Below are 17,834 nucleotides of genomic sequence, written 5' to 3' on the forward strand. Positions count from 1 at the left end.
TGGCTGATAGAACCCATCCTCAAACTTATCTGGATAGTTGAATTGATCTCCCAGTGAATGATGTATCACTATTATCGCTGTCTTGGGGGGAAAATAGCAAAGTGCAAGTGTTGAAAGACAGGTAGTTTCTTCCAGGCTATAGATACTAAAAAATGTTGATCATATTTATCTTTGAGATTGTGACAGCACCAGATGACTTGACCAGATGTCCAAGGGCTCTTCTAGCTGTGTCTTCTGAGGAGGTGGTGGATGGGAAGGTGCAAAGTAGAAAAGCATTTATTAAATGCCTACTGTGTTCCAGGTCCTTTAGAACTATAATCTAATTCGATCCTCAGAAGGTACTGGTATAATCCCCATTTTACAGTTAAGGAAAGTGAGGCAGACATAAGTTAAGTGACTTGCCCAGTCATAAAGCCAGTAAGTGTCTGAGCTGAATTTGAACTCAGATCTTCCTATCTCCGGGCCCAGCGTTCTATCCACTGCAGAACTTAGCTGCTTTCTTTTGATGTTTGAAATATTTAACAAACCAAAGGATGACGTGGAGAGTGTTTGTTAGTGCTCCACTGGAACAATAGGACGGGCTGAAATTGTCAGCTTTTGCGGCACGTCCCTCTGCTCCTACTTTTATTTTCGTACTCAGACCATTGCAATTTTCACCTTGCATAGTTTTAGCTCACTTAACCCTTCCCCCGCCACGTCTCCCTTCCTCGTGACTGTCATTTCCGGTGTTCTAGCTACCCCAGCCCAGCATCGCTGACACTGGAGAAACAGGCTGAGGAGCCCATCCCGTTTTTCCCATTTTCTCTGCGGGCGGGCCCTTGAACACCCTTGGCCCAAACCCCTCCATTGTGTGCGCGCTCTTCTCCTTGTGCATTGTGGGAGTTGTAGTCTTACCTGGCCCCCGCTCTTCCTCCAAGAGCACATTCCTTCAAGCCCTGGGCGAAGGAACAGAGAAGACTACAAATTCCGTGGTGCCCTTCGCGGTTCCCTTCCCCCGCCCAGAACATCCTCCCGCCCCCTTGTGCAGCTCCTTCCTCCCTCCTCTCTGGGGCCTCCCTGCAGCTGCGCTTCGTGTGCTTGCGTTTTCCTGCACTCGAGTCAGCTGTTTTCCCCTAGGGACTTGGGAGGGTGTCTTCCCGCAGGGTGACCAAGCTCCCAAGTCTCCTCTCTCCTGCGCCGTAGTCCCCGAAGGTGGGGGAGGCAAGCGAGAGAGCTAGGTAGAACGAGCGCGCGCGCGCCTGCGTGGTGCGTGCGTGCCGGCGTGCGGGAGCGCGCGAGCTCGAGCTCGGTTTCCCCCGGGTGGGCGGCGGCGGCGGCGGCGGTGGAGGTTGAAGAAGAAGCTGCGGCGGCGGCGGGAGGAGGAGGAGGCGGAGGAGGGAGCAGCGGCGAAATGGCGGAGACCGTAGCGGACACCCGGCGGCTGATCACCAAACCGCAGAACCTGAATGACGCCTACGGGCCGCCCAGCAACTTCCTCGAGATCGACGTGAGCAACCCGCAGACAGTGGGGGTCGGCAGAGGCCGCTTCACCACCTATGAGATAAGGGTCAAGGTGAGGCCTTTTCCGCCCTGGACCCTCCCTGCCCCACCGCTTGGCCCAGTCTGACTCCCCCCTCTTCCAGCTCTCCCCTGCCCCCCCCTACGGGGCCCCGAGCCCGCAATGGGGCGTGGCGGTGCGGGAGCGAAGTCTGCCGGGGGCCTTTCGTCCCTCCATCCTATCCCTTCGGACCCTGATAGTTGACGTTGGGCCCCTGGTGGTTGGGGGTGGGGGTGACCCCTAAGGGGCATGTTTGGCGTTGGGGTAGGAGAGAAGGGGAATGTCATAGCGTCTGCGTCGGGGTGAGACACCCCCCCCTCCCGTTGGGGAGGGAGGGGCCCTGGCTCCCCCCCACCCCTGGAGCCTCCTGCCCTTATCTCAGGGATGACTTTGGGTTTGGGAGGAGTACCTCTACTCGGTGGGGGCAGGGGGGAAGCGTCTTTTAAATCAACAGCTTCTGGGACTGGGGTGCGATGGGAAAGAGCGGTATTTAACTTGAAGCCACCCCCGCTTTCTTTTCCTGGAGACCGATTTCCCAGTAGTTGTCAAACTGGATGCTCCAGGCCCTTCCCTAATAGTTGGAGTATTGGTGGACGTGCCTGGAAAGGCCTCGGGGTGCTCACCCCACCTTAATCTAGCAAACCAAGGAAGCAGTTTCATGACTTTTATTTAAAAAAAAAAAAAAAAAGAAAAGAAAAAGGGAAGGCTCACCAGTAGGTGCTGCTGATTTGGATTTGCATTGAGGATTGAAGGAATGGAGTGAACCCTTTAGCACTTGGCCACTGTTATGGCTAGGGGCCTAGGGCCAGAGTGTTAGACATCCCACAATCAAGGAACTAGAACTATATTGAGGGAAATCTACTCATTTAGGTAATACATACACACATTCTAATTTCCAGATTTGCACTTCACTGAATGAAAGAATCAACTGAAGTAGAAACACACACTTATAATTTTCTGACTAGTATTTGTTGGGGATAAGTAATTCAGATGATTTGAAAGATGCTAATTGAGAATAGTGCTTCACTCTTTGTAGTTTAGGATTAAAGAATTTACAAGGTAAGTATCTTTTAAAAATTAATTACACAAGACTAATCCAGCTGTTAAAACATGACAAATTAGTTGATTAAAATTAGGTATAACAAAATTTTGGCTTTGGATGAACTAAAATTTGCATAAATAAATTAGTGTTCTCATATTAATGGAAATTTTTAAGAATTTGGCTTCAGCCACTCTTGGACTTCATTCTCTTATTTTAATGTTTTTGACTAATGTGAAGTTTTTACCTAGGAAGCATCTATTTTTGTTTAAAAATGAATCTCACAATTCAGTTATTTCTAATTGCCTTGTTCTTTTTATTTGTCAAATAACTAGATGAAGTTTTTTTGAACTTCAAGAATCTAAACATCATTGTGCCTAAATATCACTTTCCTCAAATGGAAGATAGCATAGTGCATGTTGACATTGGCCTGAAAACATTTTTATTGATGTTTTGTATTTACTTCAGTCATTTCTGGAGAGGATACTTCATTCTCCCTTTACAAGGTGAATCCTTCCTTATAGTTAAAAAAAAACAAACAAACAAAATTTGGGGTAGTAGTTGCATTCAGTGCTGTATAACACATTCAACCCTAATAGTTATGTTTCCCCCAACTTCCCACTTCTGTGTCCTGAAAGTATGTTTTATTATTTGTTCTCTAGGCTTTATTTTAGTGATCTTTTCGTTTCCCTTGTTATGCAATCAATACATGTGTTGTTTTTGTTCTTATTTTGCCCTGTATCAGTTCATAAAAATCTTCCTATGTTTCTCCAATTTTTAAATTTTATTTTATCATGTATCCTTATATTTGTATAGCATATTTTTTCAAGCCATGGCACCATTGATGGGTATCCCCTTGGTTTCCAGTTCTTCACTGTGGCAGAAATGCTTTTATGAATATTATTGGATTCTTGTTTTTTTGTCTTTGGTTTCTTAGCTGACTGTTAATTTAACCTTATGTGATGGTTTGTTTAACAGAGCTATCCCATTTGCCTTTATTCACCAATGAGTTTGCCTTTTTCTGATAAAACAGATCTCAGCATTCTTATTTCTGAGCTTCCATAGCTTAGCATATCCTGCCACACAGATGAATCAGAATTCTCTTCTTATACTTCCTCTTTTTGCTTGATGCTTCCCTTGAAAGTATTTGTAAAGTCTTTTTGTACTAAATGGAATCTCAATTTTTTTCTCTTATTGGTCTTAGGGTTCTTTTTTCTTTTTTAATTCTGTAAGAAGCCCAGCTTTTTATTCCCTTATGATTTATTTCCCTTTCCTGTTTACTTTTCTATGCTTCTTTGACTCTTGTATTTGAAAGTCAGATTTACTATTCAGCTCTGGTCTTTACATCTGGGATGCTTGAAAGTCTTCTATTTCATTGAAAATACATTTTTTTCCCCTGAAAGATTATGCTCTTTTGCTGAGGAGGTGATTCTTGGTTGTAATCCTAGCTCCTTTGCCCTCCAGAATATCATATTTCAAGCCCTCAGATCCTTTAATGTAGAAGCTGCTAAATCTTGTGTTACCCTAACTGTAGCTCCATGATACTTGAATTGTTTCTTTATGGCCTCTGCCAATATTTCCTCCTTGACCTGGGATTTGGCTATAATATTCCTGGGGGTCTTCATTTTGGGATCTCTTTCAGGAGGTGATTGGTAACTTCTTTCAATTTCTATTTTACCCTTTGGTTCTAGAATATCAGGACAGTTTTCCTTGATATTTTCTTGAAAGATGATGTCTAAGCCCTTTTTTTGATTGAGACTTTGAGGTAGCACAATAATTTTTAAATGATCTCTCCTCGATCTGTTTTCCAGGTCAGTTGTTTTTCCAGTGAGATAGTTCACATCCTCTATTTTTTATTCTTTTTATTCTATTTGATTGTTTCTTGATTTCTCATAAAGTTTATTAACTTACATTTGCTCAGTTCTAAGTTTTAAGGAGCGATTTTCTTCAGTAAGCTTTTGTATTTTTTCCTTTTCTTTTTCTATTTGGCCAATTCTATTTCTAAGGAGTTTTTTTCTTCAGTGAATTTTTGTGTATCTTTTTCCATTTGTCCAATGGAATTTTTAATGTATTCTTCTCCTCATTGGATTTTTATACCTCTTTCATCATTTGTCCTAGTCTGTTTTTTAAGGTGTTGTTTTCTTAAGTATTTTTGATGTCTTTACCAAGCTGTTGACTCTTTTTTCCTGATTTTCTTGTATCACTCTCATTTCTCTTCCTAATTTTTCCTCTACCTCTCTTACTTGATTTTCACAATCTTTTTTTTTTGCTTTTTGGAGGGGGGAAGGTAGGGCAATTGGTGTTGACTTGCCCAAGGTCACACAGCTATAGTGTTAAGTGTCTGAGGTCGGATTTGAACTCAGGTCCTCCTGACTCCAGGGCCGGTGCTCTATTCACTGCCCCACCTAGCTGCCCCTCAAAAATCTTTTTAGTCCTTCCATGACCTGAGACCAATTCATATTTTTCTCTGAGGCTTTGGATGTATGACCTTTGACTCTGTCATCTTTTTCTGAGTGTATTTTGATCTTCTTTGTCACCATAGTACATCTTTATGGTCATAATTTTTCTGTTTTTCATTTTTTCAGCCTATTTCTTGACTTTTAACATTTTTGCTAAAGTGGGGCTCAGCTTCCATAATGGAGGGCTCATTGTCCCAAGCTTCAGGGGTTTTGTTGAGTTCTTTTCAGAGATACTTCTTAGAGACCTGTAAGTTTTCAGCTCTTCCAAAGTAGTATGACCTAAGGAGCTGTGTTTACTACTGTCCTGTACTGGGCAGTGGTTTGTGAGTGACCACAAGAACTCTTTTCCACCCTGGAACTGTGGCAAGGGTCTACTTTCCATTGCAAGCTCTTATGTGCTGGTGCCTTCTCAACCTGGGACTGCCACCCAGCACTGTGACCTGGATCTAAGTATGGGCAAAGCAGCAGAGTCCTGCCTCAGTGCTGGCAAAAAGACCCCTGTAAATCTGCTTCTAACCAGTTGTTTGATTCGTTTACTGTTGAAAGCTCTGGAAGCTACTGCTGCAGCTACTGATTCATTGGCTTCCAAGACCTGCTCATGGTTTGCTGGAGCCCAGTCTGAGCTGGGGTGGCTTGTGCTGGACTTTGCTCAACTTTCACCCAGGTGTAACAGACCTTTCCTGCTGACCTTCTAAGTTGTCTTTGGCTGGAAAATTATTTCACCCCATTCTTTTGTGGTTTCTGCTACTTCAGGAATTATTTTATGGCATTATCTAAAGGTATTAAGAGAGGTTTTGGGGAGAGCTCAGGCAAGTTGCTGCCTTTTCTCCACCATCTTGGGTCCATCCTCCTAGACTAGCATTTTTTTTAATTAAATTTTTTTTTAGTTTACATAAGATTTTGAGTTACAAATTTTCTCCCCATCTTTTGCCTGCTCACCACCCCAAAACAGCAGTCCCACTGTATACTCCCTCCCCCAATCTGCTCTCTCATGTATCCTACCTCATCTCCCCTCCAACTTTACAGTAGGGCAAGATGGATCTCCATACCCCAGTGCCTGTGTGTCTTATTTCCCATAGACTAACTTTTTAAAAAGCTTTTCCTTAAATGGGACTTGTGACTGTCTAAAATGTGGATATTTTGCAGTATTTTAAAAAGTACTTTTATATGGGGCAGCTAGGTGGTGCAGTGAATAGAGCACTGGCCCTAGAGTCTGGAGGACCTGAGTTCAAGTTTGGCCTCAGGCACTTAACACTTACTAGCCGCGGGACCTTGGGCAAGCCACTTAACCCCAATTGCCCTGCTTTTCCCCCTCCCAAAAGCAAAAAAAAAAAAAAAAGTACTTTTATCAATATGATTCATATGAAGTTAGCTTACAAAAATCCTAGTTATACATAGTCAACTAATATTTGTGAAGTGCTGGAATTTTTAAAGGAGGGGATAGTATTTAGTGTTTCGACCCCTTCCCAAAATGGAGTATTGGGAAGGAACTCACTAGTGGGAGAAGGGGGCCCATGGCTGATGAATGTTCAAGCATGAGGAGGTCCCATGTTCCAAGATGAGACTAATGCTGAGAAATGATGGCAAAGTTAGGAAAGTCAGAAACAGAACTGAGAGGGGAATGAATGGGGTCACAAAATGTTAAATTCCTTAAAATTTGACTAATTCTTGAAGTAATTTTTTCTAGATGATGGCAGATTAAGGTTTAAGTTACCCATTCTCCATTTTGGACACAAAGATAGCACTTTAAGTCTGTAATGAACAAGATTATCATGATAATGTTTTTTAAAACTGTTCTGGTGGTTTAGTAAGTCTGAAGGAGAGCAACAGGAATGATTTAAAGGTTTGGGAAAGCCGAAAGGACCTAGAATGATTTAGGTTCCTGGAGAAGAAGGCTGAGGAGGAAATAGAGTAGCATTTCAGTTCATGATGTAACTTTAAAGCAAAGTTGCCAGGGAAGTTAAGAATTTCTAGTCTTAGGTATTGAAATTTTACCATTTTAACATCTTATGATGTTGTTTTGATGTTCCAAAAAAAAAAATCTTTGTAATTAAAGGTATCACGATGCATTAATTAAATTTTAGAGTAAGTTTCTGTTGCTAAATTTTTTTAAACAAGTAAAATGGACATGTGCAATTGGATCAATTTAATGGATTGATTTCGTTATTGATAAGCCTGTTTTGAGCTTCAAAGGGCATCATGGAACCACAGAAGGAAGACATTCACATCTTTTAAAGCCCTACCATACAAGCACACAACCACATACAACATAGCCAAACATGAAACTGAAATATTAGGTGAAATGATTTAATACTTTGGAAAGAAGGAAATGATATGCAATGGCTCTTCCTTCTCCTGTTCTGCATAACCTCTGTGCTCACTGCATCTACCAAATACTTATTGGATTAGAATGTTTATCTTTGTAACTTTAGAATTATGTGCCAGCATGGTTAAGAGTTATTACAAAGAAACACTAACTTTTTTTTTTGCTTTTTTGGAGAGGGGAAGGCAGGGCATTTGGGGTTAAATGACTTGCCCAAGGTCACAGTCTAGTAAGTGTTGTGTCTGAGGCCGGATTTCAATTCAGGTTCTCCTGATTCCAGGGCCAGTGCTTTATTCACTGTACTACCTACCCACCCCAAAAACTAATATTATTAATCACTTATTTTTATGTAATATCTTATAGTTACAAAATGTAAGTTAAATTTAACTTATGGGATAGCTAGGTGGTGCAGTGAATGGAGCGCTGGGCCTGGAGTCAGGAAGACCTGAGTTCATTTCAAATCCAGCATTAGGCACTTAGTAACTCTGGGCAAATCACTTAACCCTGTTTGCCTCAGTTTCCTCATCTGTAAAGTGAGCTGAAGAGGGAAATGGCAAACCAATCTAAGAAAATCTTGGGTTCATGAAAGTTTGGACGCAACTGAAAAATAACTGTACAAATAAACTTATACTATAACGGGTTGCACTATCTCACCCAAGTAGGGTCATAGAGTTTGTAACTCAAAGAAACGCTAGTGGTCATTTTGTCCAGTACACATTGATGTTCAGTAAATATTTATTAAGCACATACTATGTGCCAGGGACTGTGCTAAGTACTGGGCATACAAAAAGAGGCAAAACAGACCCAATCCTCTGTCCTCAATCAGGTTATAGTCTAGTATGGGAGACAACATGCAAACAAATAAATACAAAAACAAGGGATATACAGGATAAAAGGAAATAATTGGCAGGGAAAGCACAGGAATTGAGGGGTTTGACTAAGGCTTTCAGTAAAAGATGGGATTTTAATTGAGACTTAAAGGAAGCCAGAGAGGTCAATCGTTAGAGAGAAGAGGAGAGAACATTCCATGTATGGGGTAAAAGCCAGAGACAATGCCTAGAACTAAGTGATGGAATGTCTTGTTTTTAAAATTAATGTATTGATTTTAAGTTGTACATGGTTGATCTCTCAGCTGGCCACTGCTACTATGTCCCTCCTCTCTCAGTGACCTGCTAGAATTATCATTAAGGAGGGGCCTACTACCAGCAATGTCTTCTTTTCATGCTCTGATTCTTAACTTCACTAGCCACTGTAACTACTGATTATAGGACTTTAGGGAAATGAAAATTGGCTACTCTTCACCAAGAGAGGAAGAACTGTTTAGTTAAAACATTTCATTTATTACAGATGAATTGACCCCACAGAGGTTGTGCTCAGAGTTGCACATCTAATTAGCTTTATAGCAAGAATTACCAGGTCTCATTTGAAACCCTCCCAAGTCAGTGATCTTTCTACTACTATAACATGCTGTAAGTCTTCTTTTCTCTTTGTGTTTGAATTCTTTAAACCAAGATATAGGCTGAAAAACATCTTTAGGAGGCAAAGAAGAAGTCAGGACTTCTCAGAAGTAAATAAAAAGTTTCCAGAAACTTTTAATTACAACTAGTATATGTAGCTTCACCTATGTTAAAAAGAACTTGAGATGAATGACAGGTGAATGGAGACATAGAATAAAATAAGAGAGCATCAGAGATTAGAATTGGTGAGCAGCAGACATTAGAAAGTGAGTCAGTGACCATGAAGAAAAACAACCGAACAATTCAGTTATCATAGGAAAGAAGCTAGTTGCATCTTGCTAGGTTCTCAAGGCATATATTACCATTCTCAAGGGAAAGGAAAGGGAATTTACATAGCACCTGTTACAAATATCTCATTTGCTCCTCATAACAACCTTGCAAAGTAGGTGATGTCATTATCCCTATTTTACAGTTGAAGAAGCGACTTGCCAAGGATCACGGGCATATCAGTTTAAGCAGTCCACAGGAAACAGCATTCATTCACTATATACACTTTCACATTTCGATTAAATTAAGTAATTCATCCTTATGCCCAGTGTAAGAAAGAACTCAGTAACAAACTAGTGCAGAATTGGATTGTATGACTCTTTAAGTTGACAGAATCCTGATTATATAGATGGTCTGTCAGGATATTATATGAAGTGTGAACTGTGTATTGCGGAATTGGATGATGACATCTAATATCCCTTCCAACTGTGATTCTCTGATTATATTGTCTCACATCATCTAAATCAGAACAGTATGATTGGTGTTCAGAATTATGACACAAAACCACCAATGAAAGATGTGTATTCAGTATTCTCTTTTTAAAAGCTTTACAGATCTTTCTCTCTTCAAGTCTGGCTCATTGTCCATATTGATACAAACAGAGCCAACCAGTATGAGGGTGAACATTAGGTGGGTAAAATAGTGGAGAGTCCAGAATGACAGTAATAGCCTTTTCTTAGATCCATACCGACCCAGTGTTTTTGCTTTCCATGCATAGCAGTAATGTCAGCACTGTTAATGATAGGTTTTTGAGGTTGGATCTCATAGGAGTACTCTGTTGGTCTCTGACCTGTGTTTTGTCTTTTGTGCAATACCTCATTTATCTAGAATTTCATACTTCTGAAAAACATTCTCATTTGATTAAGATGTGTTAACTGAGTTTTAATTAAGACTACAGTTTTCAAATTGTAATACACTTAATTTAATTTAATGTTCAGTATGACAGCATCCCAGTGTGGTAAAAGAATATGAATACTGAATATTTACCACCACCTGAAGGATCTAGCAAATGAGTAATCACACTGGAGAAAGCTCCATTGCCTCCTGAAATACACCTATGCTTCATAGATTTACATGGCTAAAGGGGGTTGTAGAGATTATCTGCATCAACCCCCTCAGCCTATTTACTGTGCCTGTAATTTAATAATTAGAGATTCATTCATTTGTGTTTAAAAAGTAAAATGGGGAATGTAACACATTCAGCTTAACTAGTTTTGTGAGGTAATGTAATTTTTAAACTACAGAGTTCTTTGAATGACCCCAAGTAAAGGCTTTTCCTTTTAATACCAGTATATTTCCATTCTTGTGTGGCTTAGAGCCATGTATAGTCTATTAAAATAATTTCACTCAACAATAAAATAGGCATGATACACAGTGGAAAGAGCATAGGATTTGAAGTTAAGAGGACCTGTATTTGAATCCCAGCTCTTCCATTTACTGCCTGTGTGACCCTGGGGCAAATTACCAAGGCCTCATTTTCTTCATTTGTAAAATGAAAGTTTTGTTGTTCAGTTGTGTGCCACTCTTTGTGATCCCATTTGTAGTTTTCTTGCCAAAGATACTAGAGTGTTTTGCCATTTTCTTCACTAGCTCATTTTATAGATGAGGAAACTGAGGCAAACAGGGTTAAGTGACTTGGTCAGGGTCATATAGCTAGTTAGTGTATGAATCCAGATTTGAACTCAGGAAGGTGAGTCTTCCTGACTCCGGGCACCACTCTTTATCCATTGTGCCACCTAGCTGCCACTTGATGCAGCTATGAATGGAATAGTCACATATATAGTTGTGGTATACATATACATACATAAAATATTTCATATGAGGATTATATACAGTACATAAATATACTTATCTGTAAATATGCAATATTACTCATCCCTTTTCAGACTATGCTTATTGAAGGCAGACTATACATTTTTAAATCCTGAACTAATATATAGGTAAATCTATGATGATTAAATATTGTTGACTGACTTTTTTCCTTTAATGTTCTTTTAAAAATTGGTCTTTATATATAGTTGGTAGCAGAATGCTTAGCTGTGAATTCACTAAACCTATTTTGATTTGCCATGTAAACTTTATTAGCATTTCTTGGTTATATATGTATTTGGGGTTATAATCAATGGCTAATCAGTGTGTGTTAAAAATTTAAGTACTGTGTGACTCATGCCTACTTTCTTACCTCTACAAAATCTTTGAGAATAATCTACATATGTATCAAGGGCATCTTTGAATCTTTGAGAACAGGAAATTTTTTTTTGCAAACTGCATTCTATAACAAACGTTATCTTTGGAGCCATACAAGTGACTAAAAGATGCAGAGAATACGAAATAAATGATATTTCACTTGTTCAACTTGGTAAAGAAAAACAAATTTATTTTGTACTCCATTGTATTTACATATGTATGTTTACTTAGGAGTTTTGTAATGTACTGACATAAATTCTTTTTTGGAGGGGGGAAGGCAAGGCAGTCAGCGTTAAGTGACTTGCCCAAGAGCACATAGCTAATAAGTGTGTCAAGTTTCTGAGGCCAGATTTGAACTCAGGTCCTCCTGACTTCAGGGCCAGGGCCGGTGCTCTATTCACTGTGCCACCTAGCTGCCCCTAGCATTATGTATTTTATAAAACATATATAAAGAATTAAAATTTTGAAGGATGAGATGAAGATGAAATAGAAATCTTAAATATTTTGAAATTAATGGTACATCTTTATTAGGTTCATGAAAGATATGGTTAATATTTTTAGTGAATGCAGTGTGATTGGATATGTTTATTTTTGGAAAATCTCGGTGTGTGTCTTGAGGGAATGGGGCAAATGTAAATAAAGAATGGTTGTTGTTTGCTGTTTCTTTTGATCATTATAGCAAGCATTTGAATTGTTTTCAGATTTTTAATTTTCATTTTTTAATTGAAAAATACACAATACAGTAATCAAATAATAGGTAATGAACATAATTATCAAGAGTAATGCTTCTGTAAAACATTTACCACACACGGCAAAAACAACAAGCAAAAATGGAATTGTCTTCAGTTTCAACTCAGCAGAAAAATTTTTACTATAAATGTATTCGAATCTTTTTTCTGTACATTGTTTAATCAAGGATATTATACTGTCATTTCCTTTTTCATGTTTGGGTGTTGTATGTGTAAAGAAATATTAAGGAGGTGGGTAGGTAGCACAGTGAATAGCGCACTGGCCCTGGAGTCAGGATGACCTGAGTTCAAATGAGACCTCAGACACTTAACACTTAATAGCTGTGTGACCTTGGGCAAGTCACTTAACCCCAGTTGTCCTGCCTGCCCCATCCAAAAAGCAAAAAAAAAAAAAAAAAAACCAAAACCAAAAAAAAAGAAACATTAAGATGGAAGTTGGAAAGGTAGTTTGGGGCTAGATTATGAAGAGCTTTTAATACCTTAGGAATTTATATTTGATTCTTGAATTATTAGGGAACAACTAGAGTTTATTGAGTAGTGGAGATGGCATGGTCAAAACTGTGCTGTAGGAAAATCATTTATTTAACTCTGTGGAGGATGGATTGGAGAAGGGAGAGACCAATTAGTAAGCTATTTTAGTATTCTAGCAAGCGGTGTTGTGTGAGTGGAAAAGTGAGACCAATATAAGAAATGTTACAGAGATAGAAATGGCAAGGTTTGGCAACTGTTTGGTTACGTGATACAAGTGAGTTGAGGATAACACTGAGGTTATGACCCTGGGTGTTTGGAAGTATTGTAGTATGCTTGACAATGATAGGGAAACTTGGAAGAGCAGTGAGATCTGTGATTAAGATCACAGCCCTTCCAGGCTTGCTCATCTATGATTCTGTTTATGTTACCATAAAGGAAAAGAAGTTGGGTGGGCTCTGTGACCAGAGCATGGAGCCCACCTTCTGCCATGTGCCTACCACAGTTTTGATGTGATATGGGAGCAGGGAGATATATTTGTTGGGGGAACAGAAAGGGCTGTGCTTCTTTTTTTTTTTTTTATTAAGCAATCAGGGTTAAGTAACTTGCTCAAGGTTACACGGCCAGTTATTTCTGGGTGTGGTGCGAGCCCGGGATTCAATCTCCAGGTTGTCCCAACACTGGAGCCAGTACTCTTACACGCTGAGCCACCTGGCCGCCCCTCAGGGATGTGCTTCTGATGGCATTTTCTTTTATGAGAACCAGGGTAGGATTAGGTTATATGTTTCCCTCAGGGCCCAGTATGGTTGGGAGCTTGTACTGCAGCTTGACGCATCTGAGTGGAAAGAGTATTGGGTGATAATGTGTGAAATCATAGAATACCACAAATTCTGAAGAATCAGCATTAACTAACCATTCTTCAGTTGATGGGCATCCCCTTAAGACTTCAACTTCTTTGCAACAAAAGATGCCTGTGAATATTTGTGTACTTATGGGCTGTTTCCTTCTTATTGGGGGTATTCTTCTGGAGATTTGTATAGCTGCAAGTCATCAAATGCCATAAACTCTGAAGAATCATTATTGGAGGTTACCCAAAGGTCATTGGAAAGATTTACTTCTTCATAGAAAGCAATGTAAAAGATAACAAAAAGATCCATTTTTGGAAATGGAAATGGGCTGGTCAGGTAGTGAAGGTAAGGGGATAATCAGTTCTAGTATCTTCTGTTGAGATAAGACAACAACAAAAGGGCACCCTCCCTTCTTAGATTCTAGTTCTTTGTACTTTTTTTCTTTCAGTCACTCCTTTAGGATTGTAAAATTTATTACCTTTCTCTCCCCAATATTATCTTCCCTCTTAAGCCATAGCTAGAGAATGTTTATTTAGCTCTTCACCCTTTAGGAAGTCAGGTTCATTGTGGGGTTGAGAGAAAGTACTGATTTAGCTCCCTCTTCAGTGTTAGCTATAATATCATGAAGTAAAAAACTGGAGAGGGAAGTGAAAAGCAGATTTTCCTTAGAGAAAAATTTGTGAACCTATACTGAGTAACCATTGTACATGGTAATAATAATAGCTAATATTTATGTTTTCACATAAACCTATCTTAACTTCACAAAGACCTATCACAACCCTGTGAGAGGTAAGTAGTAACATAGGGAGTATATGATCTTTTTTCCATTATTTTTATAGACTTGATAATGACTTTGCATTTTGTTTAAAGAAAATCTTTTAGTTTTGTCTTAATTTTAGACATGTTGCAATGAAGATCTGCTCCCATTTTATAGGAGAGGAAAACTGAAGATGAGAAGATAGGACTTGTTTGTGCTCATGTGGCTAGTGAAAGGCAGATCTGGGACTTAAAGCCCTGGTCTCCTGACTCTTAAGTCTTCTGGTCAAGTCCTCTGCTCTTCCTACTACATTTCTACTACTTTCTTCTACATTTTCTTCAAAGTTTTTTCTTAAATTACTAACTGGAAAACATGACCCATCAAAATAATAATACAAACAAGGATTCATACCGACCAGTGTTGTAAAATACAGCTGCTTTAATGACAAATTGGAATGATCTGTTGCTGCTGTGAGATATTAGGTTTCTCTTGAGAGAGAGAGAGAAGGTAAGTTAATGGTGAATTGATGATAAATCATTTTCCAGTATCAAATCTAGGTTAAATTTTAACAGAGAATGTTTCATTGTTATTGGCAAGCCTTTGAACCTTCTAGCTTCCACTTTGAGTAAGATTGTGAGAGTAGTACATATATTTAGGGGAAAAATGCTTACACTTAGCCAGTTTGTGATCCTAAGTATCAAAGTCTAGAAAGATAATTTTGGACAGGGCTTATGTGTTTCATGAAAATCAGATTATTTGATTCACATGATATTTTTGCTGTTATTTTATAGACATCATTACTTTGCATTTGTTTAAAGAAAATCTTTGAATTACGTCTTAATTTTAGGCATGTTGCTGTGATGATATGGTTCTAAAGAAGACTCGAAGAAGAGAAATGTAGCCCCATACTCAAATCTAATTAGGCTTTATTGATAGCATAGCCAACATACTACCAGTGGTAATATCTGCATACAAAAAGGATAGAACATTATATGTGCTAATGGGCTTTGCTGGTCACCCATTTTCTGAGCTATCTTTTCTGGCCAGTGAGAGGCGAAAAAAACCCATATATAGTACTTCTAGGGAAAACCACCCCTCTCCAGAATTGCAGGGTTACTGGTTGACTGAGTAGCCTTGGGCTGGTAGGAGGAAGTACTCAGGAGAATATAGGGAGCCAGAGCCTTTTCAAATACTCATATCTAAGGTACATAGATTGTACCTTTTAAGTAAGGCTGTAGTTGTGAGTTAATCTAAGGGATACACACACATAGGAGTTAGTAGAATTCCTTTGATTCAGGCACTGGACTCAAAAATTCATCAGTCATTCTAGTGACAACTGGTCCCAGTTGGATCACATTTCTTGTCATACAAACTAATTTAAGATTAAGTATTGCTCATTATTTAAAATTATTTTTTAAAACCTACTTAAATGTTGTTGAATTAGATATAAATCAATGGTACTTTAAAAGATGAGAGGGAGGGAATAAGCATTTATTAGGCTGTGTGCCAGGCATTGTGCTAAGTGTTTTATAAATATTATCTCATTTGATCCTCACAACAACCCTGTAGGATAGGTGCTGTTATTACCCCTCTTTTACAGTTTAGGCAGTCAAAAATATTAAGTGACTTGCCTAGGGTTATATAACTAGTGAATATCTGAGGCTGGATGCAACAATGATTAATTTTTTTTTTCCCTTTTGGAGCGCAATTGGGGTTAAGTAACTTGCCCAAGGTTACATAGCTAGTTTTTTTGTGTGTGTGTTAAGTGTTTGAGGCCGGATCCGAACCCAGGTCCTCCTGACTCCGGGGCCAGCGCTTTTATTCACTGTGCCACCTAGCCGCCCCAACAATGATTAATTATTAATAATAATAAATCACCTTAGAATATTTTACAGCTTGATTATAATCTTCAAGATAAAATATATGCTAACCTTTAAAATTTTTTCCAATCCTTAATTCTGTTATGTTATTAACTATTTATCTGGAATATAGGTTATTTGTACATATTGTTTTCTCTCTCTACTCTCTCTTCCCCCCGCCTTGGATTGTCATCTTCTTATCTCCTTAAGTATAATGCCTGGCATATAGTAGGCACTTAATAAATGCTTATTGGCTGACTAAAAATATTTTGTTTACTCTTGTAGGAACTAACTCATTTTTATGAGCATTCACCAAAACTCCTGAGTAAGGTTAAAGGCAGTCTTTCTGCTAAGTTAGGATCAGTGTTCTATTTCAGACTAGAAGATCTCATTAAGAATATGAAATTGCTTACTCAATACTCAAACTAAAACTACAGATTGTGGGGTTTTAGCTATAGAGGTAGTGTTTTTAATAGAGATAAAGGCTAGATAATAAGCCTAGTCAAATCTTAACACTCTGAAAGTTTGTGAGGACAAAGTTAAGCCTCTACGCTCTAAAGGAGCACACTTTCAAATACGTTGGTAAGTGATTATGAGGGGAGTGTCAGAAATGGGAAGCTTTTTTGCTTAGACTTTTCTAGAAGATTCTAATGATAAGTTTTAATTGATTCGAGATCCAGTGGAATTTATGATATGATCATTCTAGTGCTATTCTGTTCTCTTCCTTCGCTTTCTGTTTGCTTGCTAGGTTTGTTTCCATAGGGCTCTAAACTAGGCAATTTTTCTCCCACTGTGATCTTAGTTGGTTTTTTTTTCCTGGTTCCTGTGCCCTTTGCTGCTAATTTAAATTTGTCTGTTTTGTCTCTTGGTTCATACCCTGATTATTCCCTTGGAACATTCTTCATCTCAGTGTTGTCTGGGCCATTTCTACCTAGTTCCACTTATCTTAGACCTACCAGATTTTTATATAATTAAGTGTTATAGCCTCTCATCCTGATAGGTTCTCCCTTAGGCTTCTTATAGTAGCAAGTTGTAAAGAAAAATTATTAAAGTAAGTGTTCTTGACTTTTAATTTATTTAAATCATATTCCCTTCTTATAGTTAAGGAAGACGAAATAAACTACCCCAATTTAGAATACTAGAAACTGACCTAAATAGAAAGAGTCATTCACAGATAGTATTGGCTGCCCTTCTTGCGTTTCTTTCTGTCCAGACTCATCTTTATTTCCCTGGGCTCTATAATATAGAATCATAGATGTAGATCTAGAAGAAACCTAAGAAATTATCCTGTCCAACACCTTCATTTTCTTTTTTTTCTTCCTCAGTTACATGTAAAAAAAGTTTTAACATTCGTTTTTTATAATTTTGAATTCCAAATTCTCCCTTCTCTCCCTGTTCTCTCCCACACTTGAGAAGGCAATCAGTTTGATATAGATTATACATATGAAGTCATGCAGAACATTTCTATATTAGCCATGTTGCAAAAGAAAAACCAAAAAAAGCAAGAAAAATAAAGTAAAACAAGTATGCTTAATCTACATTCAAACTCCATTAGTTCTTTCTCTGGAGATGGATAACATTTTCATCATAAGTCCTTCGAAATTGTCTTGACTCATATTGCTAAGAATAGCTAAGTCATTTCACAGTTGATCCTTGTACAACATTGCTGTTACTGTGTGCAAAGTTCTCCTGGTTCTGCTTACTTCACTTTGCATCAGTTCATGTAAGTCCAGGTTTTTTTCTGAAATCACCCTGCTTGTGATTTTGTAGCAAAATAATCCATTACAATCATATACCACAACTTGTTCAACCATTCCTCATCTG

General features: G+C 38.6%; 1 protein-coding gene across 1 annotated transcript in view; it reads left to right on the plus strand.

Annotated features, from left to right (window-relative positions):
- The first annotated feature begins 1,076 nt into the window (after window positions 1-1,076).
- SNX3 (sorting nexin 3) overlaps window positions 1,077-17,834 on the plus strand; it is a 44,143-nt gene continuing 27,385 nt past the window's right edge. The window contains exon 1 of the mRNA XM_069077099.1: window positions 1,077-1,552. Within this exon, the coding sequence (XP_068933200.1) occupies window positions 1,391-1,552 (162 nt within the window). The 5' untranslated portion in view covers window positions 1,077-1,390. The remainder of the gene's footprint in view (window positions 1,553-17,834) is intronic.

This window comes from Petaurus breviceps, unplaced genomic scaffold, assembly GCF_028583685.1.
Source record: "Petaurus breviceps papuanus isolate PSGF00001 unplaced genomic scaffold, PetGlider_PUasm1.0 90977, whole genome shotgun sequence".
Taxonomy (NCBI): domain Eukaryota; kingdom Metazoa; phylum Chordata; class Mammalia; order Diprotodontia; family Petauridae; genus Petaurus; species Petaurus breviceps.